General features: G+C 40.4%; 1 protein-coding gene across 17 annotated transcripts in view; it reads right to left on the reverse strand.

Moving 5' to 3' along the window:
- ROBO2 (roundabout guidance receptor 2) overlaps nt 1-17615 on the reverse strand; it is a 663916-nt gene that overhangs the window by 164007 nt on the left and 482294 nt on the right. For all 17 annotated transcript variants that reach the window (XM_090059886.1, XM_090059876.1, XM_090059819.1 and 14 more), the window contains exon 6: nt 2407-2534. In XM_090059886.1, the coding sequence (XP_089916012.1) occupies nt 2407-2534 (128 nt within the window). The remainder of the gene's footprint in view (nt 1-2406; nt 2535-17615) is intronic.

Below are 17615 nucleotides of genomic sequence, written 5' to 3' on the forward strand. Positions count from 1 at the left end.
CATCCTGCAGACTAGAAAAAGAAGAGGTAGAACAGAACTGCGGCTTCACAAATAGGGGAATGAGGGCTTGGTCAAGGCATTCGAATTCTGCCCTCCCCTATGGTTAGTGAGGTCAGGTTGAAGCCAAGGATATGGTGTTGGGCTTTATGCTGTGAAGGGCAGGTTGCATGTAGGCAGGGCATCCTCGAACTCAGGCTTTTCAGTGGCCATATAGATTACACAGTCCTGGCCTAGCATCACCCCAGTATGAATGCTAAAGCACAGTTAATAGTTTTTGCCTTTGTATGTGGAAAAAAACCAAACCCTAATATTCTAGTATATTAATAACCATCTGACAAAAGTTTTGAAATGAAGACTTCCACTAATTAAAAATAGGGCCAACTCTTGATCACTTCAGAATGAATGGGAGTTTACCCAGGGGTCCTTTGTCTCTACAAAGCCCAGAGTACTGAGCTGTCGCCCTCAAATTTCTTGGATTTTCTCATTTTCTGTCACATTCTGAATGTTTAATATGCTTGTAATATAGTGACTTCTTTTGTATTGAATAAACATGATAGCTTTGGTCTGTAAATTATAAAGCCAGGAGAAAAAAGATAATGAGAAATCTTCTATAGTGTGGGAAAATCGATTAAATTATATATTTCCTTTTTTCACCTTAATTTGGTCAAGTTCAAGCTCCAGTGATTTCAAAGGATTTTTGCTTTGTTCTAGTCACTGCTCATATAACACAGCTAGGCTGGGATTTCAGGAGAGCCCCCCCCTGAAAATGCATGCAGTGGACACAGTTTTGTGAGAATGTTAAGGCTACCCCACCAGCAGCCAGACTGGGCAGTGTGATTCTGCCTGTGACAAAGGCACAGAACAGGAACGTGTTGGAGAGAGAATACTAATGACATTTTTCTTTTAAATTACAAAACTGGAAAACAATCTCTCTCACAAACAAAGAACAAGTCAAGGCATTTCTTGTCTTACAACAGGAAAACTGTATTAACACTACCTAAAGAGAACAACACAGTCACATTTTTGCCAATGGATTATCTCAATATCTTCTTTTCTTTGTTACATATGGACATCTCTTCCTTGCAAAGCCAGTGGGTGACTTTTTTTTCTTTGAATTCAGCAAATTAAACTGAACTGTGTCCATGCATTAAATGGATGGAAATGGAAACTGGCCTCTTGGGTCAGTTGACCCCTGTTCTAATAAAGCAATCCATAGAGACTTCGAGCATTTGATTTAATGTGTAAGAAAAAGGAGCACAGATAAAGCTAAAAATGTTTTTATTAACCTTTCACAGCTCTACTGAAAACTGTCAGCATGCACCACTAAACTGTGAAATAGTGTCTGTGTGATATCCATTGTATCAAGCGCTACTTATCATTTTGAATAAAAAAAAAACAAAGGCTTTTAACTCTTACATTTTATTTACTCATCTGGGTTTATGTTTCTAAAACTTTTTCTCTCCCAATAAGCTTTAGCATGTCTATATCTACTATCACAATGGACATTTTGAAAACTCCTTAGGATGTTGGTCTTCAACCCTCCTCATGCTGTCTAACTCCACTAAATAAGTATTTGGTAGATTCCAAAGATTTTTAGGGGAAAAATGTCATGCCTAAACTTTACAACACCTAATTACATTTTTTATTTCTTTGGATGTTGCCAATCTTTTCAGTTTGGATTAATGGTAGAACTACCTCCATTCCATAATGCTATATGTGGAAAACACACACACACACACACACACACACACACACACACTAATTTGTTCCTCATTTTTATTACAGGAAGAAACATGAACAGACCATCTCAACTGGGGGGAAGACATACTAAATCATATATCAAAGTTATGTGGTACATACTTGCATACATATTAATTTTCCTTTTAGATCATGAACAGAAAAAAAATTACAGCATTTAAAAGGGGAGGGATAAGTTACTGGTCATGAGTGTGCTTCAGCTGATCTGTTGTATATGTTTCATTTGTCTGCTCATATTCCAAAGCAAGTGAAACTAAACTGTAGCAAATTAACAGTAAAATCTAATAGTTGCTATATTTCCATGACTTAGCTTCCTTTTACTGTGAGATAAGGCAGACACATAGAACAGTTACAATAGAACAGCTTGAAAAGCACTATGCCCTCTCCTTCCCCTTTCAGTATTATTTGCCCTGTCCATATCCTTAGTTACAAATACTGAAACAGATTCACACCTGTGGAGAAATTCTGTCACTATTTAAGTCAACAGTAGGTTTGCCACTGGCTTCTGCAGGACCAGGATTTGCAGAACCCTTGCTAACTGACTGCAATGGGTCTATGTCTACAAAGACAGGGAGGATTTGTCCCATCGTGTCAGAAAGTGAGATTAAAATATATGCGTATAGGCTCTTACTCAAATATAGCACTCACCTCGAACTGTGAGAGTAGCAGAGGCTTCCACCTTCCCAACTCGATTCTCAGCAATACATGCATAGGTTCCTTCATCTGTACTCATGGCTTTTTTAATGCGCAAGGTATAATCATCTTTGATATCATACCTATGTTACCAAAAAAAAGGAAAAAATAAAAATCATTATGTAGTTGACTACAGAGATGAACAAAATTTCCTACCTGGAGTGTGCCAATCTGATTTTCTCTTGGATACAACTTTGGAAGATAAATTATTATCCGGTGCTAGATAATTCCACCTCACATTAATCTTCATGACATTTTTATTACACTATGCATTAGTTAAAAACTTTACATAAAATTAGTATTGCTATGTTCACTCAGTATTAGGGCTTTATTAATAATATCACTCACTTTGCCCTTGATCTTGAGCAATATGATAAAATTAAGCTATCAGGCATCAGTTATCAATATATGACAACTCAAGTTTATCATGGCTTTAACTACATGAGCGGCATATTTTTACTCGTGCTGATTTGGGAAATTTCTTTTAAGACCATATTTCCCCCCAAAACAATAGTTTTCTAATACAATTGTCTATCTGGGGGGAGATTGCTACGGTCCTCATGAACAACACACCAGGTAAACACAGGGTTTTGTAAGCCACATTCTAGCTTAAATCTTAAAGAGGTATATTAAAGAGGAAGATACCAATTTCACAAAAGTAAAGTATATTAGAGTGGAAAGAGACATTTTCTTTTTTGAAAGCATAATTTCATTGTGTTTTTTTTCTATCTTGCACTCATTCTAAAACTAGGAATTTTTCCAAAATGCAGAATGTATAGCTACACAACTGGTTCACTGTGCAAGAACCATTCTTTTGTATGGCATTTTGAACTTAAATCCTAAAAAGACATTTAGATTTAAATCGATGGAATCCTGCAATGGCCTGGCTCGATAAAATACTTCAGGGTCTGAGCCACAGAAACTGAAGAGACGTTTTTCCCTTGGAATGAATTAGCAGGATTTAACCGGGACCATATTGACTTCCATAAAGTATGTTTTAATCCTCCAATATTTAAATAATTTCAATAAATGTTAACTTTGGAATAATAACCTTGCTGTACTCAAATTAATGCATATTCTACACTACCTGCAGTTTAATGAATAGCATAGGAGGAAGGATCATTAACTAAAGTAAATGACTGGGCTTCCCAGCCCATGTATTCTATTTCCAGCTCCACATAGCTCAGAATAAGTGATTTAATCAGACTGTGCCTCAGTTTCTTCATGTGTAAAACAACATATGGCTCCCTTTAAGCAAAGCAGATCAGCATCTACATAATTTCCATCATATTTAAGTGAATGTATAAATGTTCTGCTGAGTCAGAGTATAATTACATCAGTTATGGATGTGAAACTGAATTTATTAATACTTGTAAAGAGAATGTCAGGTGTTAATTTCTGTGTACCTACACATTATCATCTATTGCCATTTACTCCTTTATTTTGTTTGTCATTGATGCATTCAAATTATGCATATGGCAAAGTTATTGGGACATTATACAATAGTGTGCTAACAGAACTGATAAGAGTTTTAACCCATGAGTCCTATGTGCTGAAATGCTATGAAAAGGTCTGCTTTAAGTAAAGCTCAAAGTATCAATTAGCACATGATAAATAATTTCACTTTTTTACATTCTGAAGACTTGTTTTTGTTATCTGAGGTAGGTCCACAGCCTATTCAGTAAATCTATTAGGTAAAGAAGCCACTTTATTTTAGCAAAATGAGGAACTAGTCCCAACCATTCTGCGGGAGGGGTGCAGGACAGGATCATAAATACCTGGTCACTCCTAGTTATTTGGGAGCTATATTTAGATGTATATTTATTCAGTATAAAAAATTAGCTAACGTCTAAATATTAGCTGGGATTGGAAGGGGGGTTAGAAGGAGAAGGGCATTCCAATGCTTCCCAAAAATGGAGAGCCAAAGTCCCTGCTAGCATAATTGCACTATGGTTAAAAGACTTATGAAGCTGACCTTCAGTTCTGTGAGCAGCACGGAACTACTGTAAATATGCATTTGAAAGCCATATGCAGTTGTGGCCCGTTTCTTCTGGACTGCTGCACTGAATTATGTAATTTTGCACGCTGAGCTGCACTAGTCAATGGCAAACAGAATCATTGTTTTCACAGAAGGGCAAGGCAAGCAGATGCACCACTTCTTCTCCATTTCATGTTCTATCTGAGATTGCTGATGACAAGTATTTAGCAGAATTCGCAGTTTCGTTAAAATCTGACAGGGCTGTGATATGGGTGTTTCTGCTATGGTTGTTAGGAGTAATGGATGCCCTGACTTTCATAACATCACAAAAATATGACAATGCCAGCCACAATGAGGAAGTTATTGTCTTTGTTAACTATAGTGCTGCTGGCAAAACACTGTGCTTATCTTCTTGACACAGGTCCAGCCCTAAAGGTGTTTGACTTGAGAGTCTGCAATCAGCTCCAGAAGGATATACCTAAATTAAGATTGTTCATCATGCAGATATTAGATCAGGGAAAGAAGGAAAGAAATAGTGCAGAGAAGCAGCCAGCCGTTTATTCTGCTGTAGTGACATAATTTATTCATGTATTTTGTCACGGAATAGGGCCTAGGAGCGGCCGTGATCCCTCTAGCGCCCCCTACCATGTCAAGTAGGTGATCCAGCACCCTCTTTTCTCACCCACCATATCTTGTTGATATATAGTTGTATATAGGAGGCTGCCTTTGGTCCACTTGGACACGGTGCTATAATTGTCTGGGCTCCTACTCTCTACAGAGTGACCTGGTGCACCGCCCAGGCTTATGGGCTATGCGTGCTTCCTACCTCCCCTTTAGCACGCCCTAAGCCTCACAGCTGTTCCGGACGTTATCAGGTCCTTTTCTTTTCTGCGCCCTGCCCAGCGCCCCTGGGCTTGCCACGCAACCGGCGCCCCTCTATCCATTAGCCCTCTCGGGCTTACTGACAGTACTCTTCCCAGCCGGGCTCAGGTGGCCTGAACCTTACCTGGCCCTTTTGACCCTTTGGGGTCCCCACCACTATGGAGCCCCTCTGGGGTTTCTATCAATAATATGTGCCCGCTCCTGGGGCTTCTCTCAGTACACATGCCCGCTCCTGGGGCTTCTCTCATACAGACTGCGTCCTATCGGGCCAGTCTCTTCTCAATAAGCTTATTCCCCTTTCGGGGCTTCTCAAGTCCTTCTCATGGTTGGGGCTCAGGTGGCTGTAGCCATGCCTGGCCCCCTAGACCACCATCAGGGTCTTTTGCCCTACTTGGGCTTCTCCGCTGATCGCCCCACAGGGCTCGGGTCAACACCTCTCAATGCTGTGCCACACCGGCGCGAACAGCTATGCCTACCCGGCACCACTCACTGTACCCCACAGGGCACCAGGAACCCCCAGATTACTGGGGAGCTCCCGTGAGGCCTCTGCAGACCCCTACAGCCTCACCCGGTCCTCTGGTATGTAGCAATAACAAACAAGAAACGTAAAGCCGTGAGCCAACTGGCTATAACCGAAAATAAGCCTCCTGGCTAGAACTTAAGTGCCGTGCCCTTATGGCCACTATGTTCCACCTTCAAGCTTCCCAATCAGGGTTCTCTCCCCCTTACCATGATGCAACCGCCTGGGAGACCAGGCTGCACCGCTCACCTCTGCTCTGCTTGGCTCTACTGCAGAGCTCTTGCATCTCCGGTTGTCAGCAGGGAATTGCTAGCTAGGCTTTGGCCTGGGCTGTTTATAAAGGCCTGGCCCTGCCCCCTTCTGGTCACCTGACCAGCACGATTGCCCCAGCAACCATCACCTGAGCTGCCCTTGTGATTGGCAGCTGCCCTTATTCCTGCCTAGGAACAGGGCACCTCAGTGCCCCTGTGACATATTTATTTTAATAAAAGTTAACACACAAGTGGTTCTCCTACCACTGCCAAGCTAAACCCAGACAGGCAGCAGGACTGACTGACTCTTTAAAGTCTGATGTAAGCAGTCTCAGAGACAACTCTGTATTCTGCCGTGGACTGCAGCTGACTCGCTCCTCTTTGACTCACTGATGGGCTGGCCTTGTCAAGCCAGCCAGCTGCCTTGGAAGGCTCAGCAATTTTTATGCTTGCACCTGTCAATCATGCATATAGTACAAAGGTTGCTGGGTGAAAAAGTCAACTGTGTGGGATGCCAAGAGGTACAGTTAGAACACAACTGCAACGTTCCACCTGGATATTAATACAGAAGGTAGAGCAAATATGTCCCTTTTGTGGTCCAATCACCAATTATTTCAAATAGAGATCCCAGCTTTGTTGTCTGCCCACCTGCCAAGTCCTTAATGGGTTTCTGGACCACCCTGAAGAAGGTCATGCCATCTAGCAATCAGACCAGTGGATAGATGGACTGGCAGGACACTACAACCATCTGGTGTCCTAAAGCACTGATGCAGCACCATTCAGTCATCTGTTTCACCTACACTGTCCACACAAGTCACCATGGTTCAATGATGAGCATTGACAGATGATGCAGGCAATGAGAACACAGGAAGAAAACCTGCTTTTTTGTCTGATCTACAGCAGCCAAAGAAACTAGGTGGAATATGAAGGAATAAAGAAGAAGGTTTTCAATGTCTTTCTTCTCTCCTCCTCATGCCTCTAAAAAGCCACAAGTTATTGTAGGTGGTGAACAACTTAGCCAATTGAAACATCTTTCTCCCAGTTCCATCTTTCTCCCAGTAACATCTCCCATTACAAGATGCTTACATGCAGCATAACAAAGACCAGCATATCATCTTCATGCAGAGTAGTGTTACTGAATCTCTAAAATCAGGCTCAGAGAAAAACTCAAAGGCCAGACTCAGAGGTGGAGTTTCTGAAGGCTCTATGGCCATTCAATTCTAACAACTGAGAACTGGACCTTTAAATGATAAAGCAATTTAAATTATTTTAAAAACCATTTAAATATCCATCTCTGAATGCTGAACTATAGCCCCCAAAAGAATGCTTCCTACTGAACTGAAGATATATTGTATCAAACTTAACAACTGTTTGTGCAACACCAGAGTGCAGAGGAACAAGATCATACTGTTGAATCTGGTCCTAAATTCACTAACATGTGAACTGTTAGCCAAATAACATACCAACAAAAACATCTGACATATATACAGATTTTCTCATTTTAACCACGCAATAATGACTGATTGTACCGTAGCTCCAGTTCAGAAAGTCCTGAGCAAGTGACCCTATCTCACAGTTCAGACTCATAGTGGTTGCATTCAGTGGTCATTTGTAACTTAGCTTAATTACAACCTAATTTTTTCATACATTGCATACACACAAAATTTCAGTAAATTTTATTTAGATAAAATGTTCGAGGGGTCTGAGCTACTCCAGTTTTAATGTCAGACAAGCTCTGAAAAAAGACCTATTTTTCTTTCTGTTTCTGAAAAGACATATTTTAAAATTAATTTAGCCCAAACTTATCAACAGGTAAACTTGTAAATACTTAGAAAAATTATTCTTAATAAGAAAATTCAGGGTTCATGCATCATATTCATCATGCACAGAAAGGAAAGGTTGAATCCTTTCATTAAAGGATAAAAATGCATTCAAACTTATCTATGGAATAATAACCAGTGCTTCTACAATATGCACAGTAACAAGAAACACTTTCTAATATTGTATCTAAATATTATTAGCAGTTATCCAAGATGATGGCAAAACTAGCCACAATGTGTGGTGGCCTCTAAGACAGAAGTTACATATATTCATTTTCATCTAACCATTTTTTAAATAGATTTTGTTAAACATTTTGAGGTACTTAACCTTTATCTCCACTGTACTCCTCAGTTATCAGTGTGGAGTTGAGAGAGAATTAAAAATAGCAGTTATCATATGTATAGCTTTAAAACTACCACTATTTAAACATGATATAAAATTACTCCTCTTCTACAAGTAACATAGAGTAAGTCTGCCTTTAATTAAACTAGAAAAAAAGAGAGAACAGGTAAAAGAAAAAAAACACTGCTGGTGAAGAAATTGTAATAGAAATTGGGTGATTTTGATTGTAAAATTTAGCAGTCTCTGGCACATATGAATGCTTTCATTGTTGCTCGTTTTATTAATGACAGTTGTACAATAGTGTGCTGACAGTCCCTGCCATATAGACACATTTTTTTCTGATATGAAACACTGCTGAAAAAATGCAACCCAATCAGATTTGGCCCCCAGACAACATGTGCTATCATCACTGTACCGTGAATTGAGATTGATTGGTAACCAGCTGTGACAAAGTGGGAAAAAGAGCTTTGTCTTTTTCAAGAAAAGAAAAGAAAAATACAAAACAAAATTGTGTCAAAACCACTTCCATCTGCTCAACCAAGTAATGAATAAAACAAAACAAATTAATCTGCAATACTTAAAAATAGTTTATGTATTGAAGTTGCAGTCATGCATTGGCCTGAACATGCAAAAATCTGGAATTAAATTATTTTTCACAGTAACTTATTCTTTTGTCTCATATTCCACAATTTATCTGTGCCTTGTCCAGCATCCATTACCCAGTCTGTGATTATCAAATAAAAAAGTAATTTACTGAAATTAGGAAAAAAAGTTTTAACAATTCAAATGCTATGTGGCTGATTGGTTAAATAGAGCTTTTTGCATTTTCTATTTATTTGATTTCATTAGAGTTTTCTAAGTATATATACTGCTTTTTGAAAGCCAGGAAGTGAGACGTTAAGAAAAGTAAATGTAGTGTTGCATAAAAATGACATATATATTTCAATGCCTAATTTGCACACACCCAAGCAGTAGAACAGTACTACAGTTGCAGATATTATCCTTATAGATGGCCAACTAGACACCTAACCGGCTATCACTTGCTCTGCCTCGACTGTACTGTATGTTCAATGGTTGTAGAAGAATTTTAATTATACACATCAATGCCCATGTATATGCTCACACAGTTGTACAATTCTTGCTCATAAGAAGACAGGTTCCCTCTGAGAAGAGTCCATAAGACAAAAGACATGATCTTTGTTTGATATAAATCAGTGAACTGATTTCAAGAATTATACCAATTTGCTCCAGCTGATGATTCTGCCCCAAAACAAATGTGCAGTTTTCTTAGAGATGCTACAACAAGGGCCTATGCTTTCCATTTTCCACCTTTACAGCTAAATTATAGGAACACAGATAAAATAGGATCTAAAAAATCATCAGTGTTACATAATCTAAATAAAGAGGTTACTAACAACTCACACTATAATAAATATATTCCATTTTTCAGTAATGTTAGTAGTGTTATACGTTCAAATGTGTTTAATACAAGTAACGTATATAGCAAATATAGCTTGTGTATGTAAAGATAACTTTAAATTGCCTTTATACATCTAATCCTGAAGCTGCCAGGTACTAAAGTGATTTTGAGATGCAGCTTGTCATATTCTCAAGGCAAATCTAAATGAAGTCAGTAAGTGGCGTAACACAAGGGACTCTCAGAGATCCTAAAAGTTAGCCATACCTACTAGCCTAGGAGTTTCACTTTTCCTTAACTGGCCTGTTTTCCAGAGGGAGGAAGAAGGCATAGCATGGGAGTCTGCGTTAACTTGCACATCTCAATTCCACGTGAATCTTTGGGTTGTCATTTGAAATGGTTTCCTGGCAATCTTCTGCACTGGCCAACTAGGAAAAGTAGTAGCCCCCTACCCGAAGGGCAGGAAGTCAGCTGGGATCATAGGATCCCAGCAAGATAAACATCCAGATGTCTCTTGAAGCGAACTTGGCCAGTCCACTCCTGAATCCGATGTCCACATCATTAATGAAGATGTTGAACAGTATGAGTCCAAGGACAGAGCCTTGAGGGACCCCACTGGTCACAGGACACCATGATGAGTGACTGCCATCAATTACAACCCTCTGGGTCTGACCATGGAACCAATTTCCCAGCCAGCGGATCGTGATGAACCCAAGGCCACAACTGGCCAGTTTCACCACAAGGTGATCATGGGATACCAGATCGAAGGCTTTTTTGAAGTCAAGATATATGACATCAATCTCATCACCCTTGTCCAGGTGATAAGTCACCTGGTCGTAGAAGGAAATGAGATTGGTCAAGCAAGACCTACCCGCAAGAAACCCGTGCTGGCTATCCCTTAGGATGTTGGTGCCGGCCAGTCCATTAAGGATGGCCTCTTTAATGAACTTTTCTAAGATCTTCCCTGGGATAGAAGTCAGGCTGATGGGCCTATAGTTAGCCAGATCCACTTTCCTCCCTTTCTTGAAGATAGGCACCACATTGGCCTTCTTCCAGTCTTCGAGCACTACACCAGAGCGCCAGTTTTTAAAGATCCATGCCAGGGGCTGGGCTATGATGCTCACCAGCTCCTTGAGTACCCTGGGGTGTAGATTGTCAGGGCCAGCTGACTTGAAGGTATCCAGCTTCTCAAGATGTTCCTTCACAAGGTCAGCATTTATGGAGGGCAGGGGATCTCCCTCACCTGGACCTCCCCGTCCCGTAGCGGGCATGGGCATCCCATGGGACTGATGAAAGACCGACACAAAGTACCCATTTAATAGGTTGGCTTTTTCCTGGGCGTCACTTGTCAGTTGCCCCATCTGGTTCAGCAGGGGTCCAATGTTGCCCTTACTTTTTCTCCAGCTCCCCACATATCTGAAAAAGGACTTTTTGTTGTCCTTGATGCTCAAAGCTAGTTGGAGTTCAGTTGCAGCCTTGGCTTTCCTGGTTTGCTCCCTGCAGAACCAGACCAGTGCAGAATAATCCTCCTTGGAGGTGAATCCCATCCTCCATCCTTTGTAGGCTTTTCTTTTTAGCCTTAGGAGGTCTGCTAGGTCCCTGGAGAGCCAGGGGGGCTGCTGTGCCCTCTTGCTGCCTTTCCTTCGAGATGGAATAGACTTAGCTTGTGCATTGAGGATCGCTCCCTTGAGGAGCAACCACTCTTCCTAAACTCCCCTCTCCCTGGGGTCATGGTCCCTTACTTACAAGGGCCTGACTGACAAGCCTCCTGAACTTGTCAAAGTCCACTTTTCTGAAGTCAAGGACTTCCGTGTTGCTGACTGACTTGCCAGCTTTACGGCAGATGGTGAAGGTAGTCAGCTCATGGTCACTGTCACCCAGCTTCCCATCCAACACTAGGTCACTGATTAGGTCATCCCCTGTAGCCAGTACCAGGTCGAGCAGCACTTTGCCTCTCATTGGCCCGTAGACTTCTTGAGTCAGGTAGAGGTCATCCATGCACGAGAGGAAGCTTTGCGACTGCTTGGATTTTGCTGAGTGATCCTCCCACGAGATGTCCGGGTAATTGAAGTCACCCATGACAACCATGGTCCCAAAGCATGCAGCTACATCCAGCTCCCGGGAGAGCTCCTGGTCAAGCTCAGGACTTTGGGTGCGAGGTCTGTAGCAGATGCCCACCATTGTGTCCCCTGTGCCATGTTCCCCATGAATTTTAACCCAGAGGGTCTCTAGCTGTCCACCCTGGTCAGCAACATCAGCTTGCAGGGACATGTAGCTTTCCTTAACATAGAGGAAATTATTATTATTTCCCCTCCCCTTTTATCTACACAATCCCTCCTGTACAGGGTATAGCCATCAATACCCGTGGTCCAGTCATGGGTGGAGTCCCACCAGGTCTCCATTATCCCAATGACATCATAATTATTTGCACTATTCAAACTATTACTATTTGATAACATTAGGAAGTAGGTTTGTGATCTCACTTCAGTTCTTGACTATGATCACCTTCCATATCTCAGAAGTTGGGACCAACTGTAGCCCTTGTTGGAAGTCTGAGCTAAGAGTCCCCATAATGGATTGGCATGGAGACCTACTTTCCCATCCCTTGGGGTAGCTTTTTCATCTGAGATTACAGAAATGTGAGAAAGTAGGGCTGGAAATGGCCTCACAGAGTCATCTAACCCAGTCCTCTTGCTCAAGGCAGGATCAACTGTGACTAAACCATCCCAGCCAAGTCTCTGTTCAACCTGCTTTTGAAAATTTCCAGATGGACATTTCCACACCTTCTCTAGGTAGCCTGTTCCAATGCTTGACCACCATTGTAGTCAGAAAGTTCCTAAATATTCTCTGCTGCAGCTTGGGTCCATTGGTCCTAGTCCTGTCCCCTACGGACATAGAGAAAAGAGCATCTCCATCCTTCTTTCCAATTGCCCTTTAGGTATTTGAAGACTGTTATTAAATCCCCACCTCAGTCCTCTCTTCTCCAAACTAAATAACCCTCACAGGTCTTGTGTCCCAGACCCCCATTCTTGTTTGTGCTGAACTCTTTCCAATCTATCTCTATTCTTCTTTAAGCGTGGGACTCAAAAGTGGACACAATACTCCTCTTCAAGTCTCACCAGTGCTGAATAGAGTGAAAGAACAAGTTCCTTTGATCGCAACTGACACTCCTGTTAATAAAATTATGCTTAAGTATTAGGGACATTTGAATCACCTCTGCTCATGTCATGTGTCATAGATTCACAGCAAAACAGAGTTGCCTTTAGGCTTCACCATGTAGCATTCATGGGTATGCCCCAGCATTAGATCCATACCAGTGGTGTTTAGTTTCCATTTGTAGTTGGTGTGAAGCTGGGTTCAGTTTGGTCATTTTCATATTTGTAAGCATTGCAGTATTTAATATAAATGCATTTTTGTAATTTCATGGTGGAACTGGAAGATAATCAACTGAGTTACTTCCACACACACAAGGCATTGTTGCTTGCAATGGGGAAATCAATTTCTCTATAGCTACGGCATCTGAGAGGAATGACCCAGCAGGCCAGCAGAATGCCAGGTGCCTCAGGGAGACAAGCAATTTCTGATGGTTTCTGGTGACCCATACATAATTAAACTAATGCTGATGGGTAGGGGCCATGGGTTTGGAGACTTTTAAGAGTGTACCTATGATATAATTATAGTGTTTTGGATTCCAGGCTTTGGAGGTTTAATAGTCCCAGATGCCAAGGCTGGCATAATACTGGAGATACTGGCAGGTCTCCCAAGAGGGCTAGGATTTAGCCAGATGAGAAGCTAAGAAACTTTTCTTGTCTTTTTATTTCTGTCTCCAAACTGATGGTTAGTTTTGCTTGTATAATTCTTTTCTCCTACCTAATAAGTCCTTTGGTTGTTTTGTCTTCTTACTGATTGCCTGTGGAGTGATTTCAGAGCAAGTGATATTCCAGGCTAGCCCTTTCTGTGGAAAGGGGAACCTAACATTTATTTCACAACCCAAAGAGGAGGTCACGTGGAGCTGGCAGATTCGCTTGCTGCAGCTGTGGGGTTCAGGACAAGGGCATTTAAGCTGAGGCTTCTGGGGGGAAAGGAGTTACCCTAAGGCAATCTCAATCTGTTTCTTGAGCAGTACAGGGATCTAGGGGTCCCACATCGATGGGTTTGTCACACCAGAATTTACCAATAAGGCACCCTCAATTCTCACGGTTGCTTACCTAACACATTTCACAGACTCTACATTCACTTTAAGGAAAAGGGGAAATACTGCGTTTTATCCGTTCTTCTTTTGAAAAAAACCCTCAAAAGTATACAGCAACAAGGCAGAAGCCAAAATCAGCATCTTGAAGTCACTAAACATAGTTTTTATACAGTTAGCAGAAACATTTGTCTGGAGATCTGAACATGCGGTTTGGTAATATTCTGGAACAAACAGAACTGAGTGAGCTCCTTTCCTTTAAACATGATGATTAACAGCAGTACCTTTCTCAGTGAAAATTATCTTAAATATTTTTTAATTTTTACTGTAAATCAATAACAAAACAGAATGCTGTCACTAAAGAGGAAAAGATGTTGATGTTTCAATGAGCACCTCCGTGTTTTAGCTGAACTAGAAATCATGTTCTTAAAATGGTTGTTACACAACTGTTGAATAATTCTTAACTTAACACCTACCAAACAAAGCTGATAAATGTCAGAGATTGGTTATTACTTACAATGTAAAAATTCTCTAGTTTAAAAACAGAAAAACCTTCTATTCCTAATGTACTCAATGAGTTTGTTGGGTCTTAATTTTTGTTGCTGCTTGTACACATTTCTCAGATTTTCCTGTCTCTTCTCCTAAAGATTTTTCCTTGTATTTTTTTTTTGTATACATATGGGGTTTTTTTTAATTTCACATCTTATCAGTCAAACTAATCAGTCTGATTATCAGAAGCCCAAAATACTTCATGTCCTTGAAGAGGGTACTACATGTCACAAGAAGGCTGGTTTCCTCAGCATGAACTCTGAGCACCTGCTAAATATTTCTGAAATGTAGAGGAATATTCCACTGTGCTTTTTATTTGGAATAGTGATTTTTTCCCAATATTACAAAGACTGAGCCACCTAAGCAGGTCACATTAAGACAGTCTCACCTGAGTGAAATTCTTCACCACAATATTATTGAAAGTATGTAATGTATTATCCAATGAAAAACCACGTTTTGGAAAGAAGTATCAGGTCCTGAAGTCACCAACAATGGACTGGAATGCTGTTCCATCTTAAATGGCTTACTTGAGTCTCTAGAATTTAAATAGCCTATATTTATATAAATATATATGCTGATCTATCTATCTATCTGGGCTATTTATATTCTAGAGACTCAAGTAAGCCATTTAAGATGGAACAGCATTCCAGTCCATTGTTGGTGACTTCAGGACCTGATACTTCTTTCCAAAACGTGGTTTTTCATTGGATAATACATTACATACTTTCAATAATATGGTGCTTATATATATAAAAAACTGTGGGAAAAATTAAACTAGGTGAGAATTTAGGTCACAGTCCTGGGCACATCTACACAGGATACTGCACAGTAGCCTAATAATACCTCACAGTAGCAAAAACTGTGCTAATATTCTACTGCACAGAGTTATAAGGCTACTGCACAGTAAGTATCACAAAAAAAATGCACTTGTGCTACTGCACAGTAAATGTAGTTACTGCACATTCAGTTAGTACTTCAGTAAGGAAGTACTAAACTAAATGTGCAGCAACTATGACTAATAAATGTGCCCCCTGGGTCACCAGCATATACTCCAAAGATCACCAGTGGTCTATGTAGCATTAGCTGAACATTTTCTGAATTGAATAGCTAATTGGCATAAATTCTTTATATGTGTAGCCAATATGATTTTAAATATATTTTATAAATGTGATCCATATGTCAAGAATTCAGGATTTCATGAGCCTGCAAATGGATTACCTGAAACAACAGCTCTGAGATATAAACTCTTTCCTTTAGCTCTATGAAAGGAACTGACTTGAAGTCAATTTAAGTGAACACACTGTAACCTACTTCTACTTTAGTTTATCAGATATACCATATTTGTCTCTTACAAAACATACACTTTTTCCTCCCAAAAACAGCTACCAAAAATTGGAGTGTGCATTATATATAAGGAGATATGGTAAAAGCAGTTTCTGACACGTAAGTTTCAGCTACATGAAAGTGAAAGTCAGGCCTGGATACTATCCACAGGGTGTAGAAAGATGATCAGGCTGTGCTTCCTAGGTGCTGCTACTCAGTTACAAGGAAAAATAGATTATGTCTTTCAAAAACAAGGCACCCATCTTATTACACAACATGTTATATGTGAGAAAATAAGGTAAAAATAAGGTATAGCTAAGGTGATTGCTCAGTGTCCTTGGCTATCACAAAAGTCAGAAATAAAACAACTACTGGACTACTCTATAGATGTTCCCTGTAGGACCATAACCTACAGAATGCTATTCAGTGACCTGCCATAGTGTCACCAGCAATCCTGTAATAGAAGCTTACACATGACTTTGTTTAATGTGAGGAAGCTGGTGAGTGAAAAATAAACAACAGCCCCATGTTCTTAACAAGGTGGAGATATAGACCCAGTGCCAGGGGAAAACTTAGCTGACAGGAGACCTCTACCTTCCTGCAGACTTTTGTCTTTATAGCTGCTGAGATCCTGATATCTTCCACCTGGCATCTGCCAATGGTGATTTGGGCACATGTTCCACTCGGGACTTGGACACATCTGCCACTGGGGACTTGAGGTTGAGTCATAGTTTGCCTGGAACCTCCTCTCAGGCCTGTTGACCATGGGTGACCCTGCCAGGAGTGTAAGACTCTGGATGACACTCTGAAAATCATTGGGATACTCAAACCTCTCAACTCCTGTAAAGTCTTGATACACAGAGAGTATTTTATGCCACAGTGTATTTTACATTTCTCATACAATTGACTTAGCTGCCATTTGAGGAGAATGGCATCTGATGAAAAAGGCATTCAGGATGACAGAGGTTAATGGTGTGGTAGCTACCACTGGATATAGGGAGAAGAGATAACAATGATTGGTGGCCTGATCCAAAACTCACTGAAGTGTATGTAAACACTTGTATTACACTTAATTACCTTTAGACTGAGCTGTATAGAAAGAAGGGGAAAGAAAAAAGAACAAGCTACAGGGAAGGGAGACAGCAGTTATCAAAGAAAAGAGGTATTTATAATGGGGAGGGTCAAAAGGAGAGAGTCATAGTTGGAGAGAGCTGGACAGTAACAACATAGTGAGCTGGGGGAAAACAGAACATCAAAAACCTTCCATGCCACAATCTTTAAATGACAACTCTTTCTATAGTGGTGGAACTTCCTCATCTGAGTTAGATCAGAAACAGATAAATGGGTTTGCCCGGCAGACCTTGGAAAGCTACTTGTGCTATTTTGGGATGTATGAAATATTCACAAGCCATACTTTAGTCCACCATGTGCCAGCTATGCACTGTATTTAACATTGCATGACAAAATTCTCTAGAAACTGCCTATACTCTCTCCAGATGTACATAAGAATGCAAATAGCACATTAAACCTTTTATTTTGCCATCTTTGACAAGCTATTAAGCACATCCTGCTTCCTCTCCTATCCTCCTCATAAATGGAGTTAATCTTTCCTTGAAGATTAGCCTAGGAAACAAAAAAGCTGGGCATGAAAAACACAATGGAACTAACCAGAGGTTGGTGTAAGTGTTGTAGGTAATATGAGAAGCATCCTTTTTCCCTCATCACTTTATTTAAGATGGTTAATTGTTATTAATTGAAACAGAAATTTACTAACGTAACCAAAGATTAGATTCATCAGACCACTAAAATGCAGTCTTTCCTCCAATTAATTTTCAGTATGCATTAGATTGCATTTTGTTATGATCTGCACTGAGATGAACTCGACCAAAGCA

This window comes from Crocodylus siamensis, chromosome 1 (genome assembly GCF_052110815.1).
Source record: "Crocodylus siamensis isolate JL-2025a chromosome 1, ASM5211081v1, whole genome shotgun sequence".
In the NCBI taxonomy this organism is placed as follows: domain Eukaryota; kingdom Metazoa; phylum Chordata; order Crocodylia; family Crocodylidae; genus Crocodylus; species Crocodylus siamensis.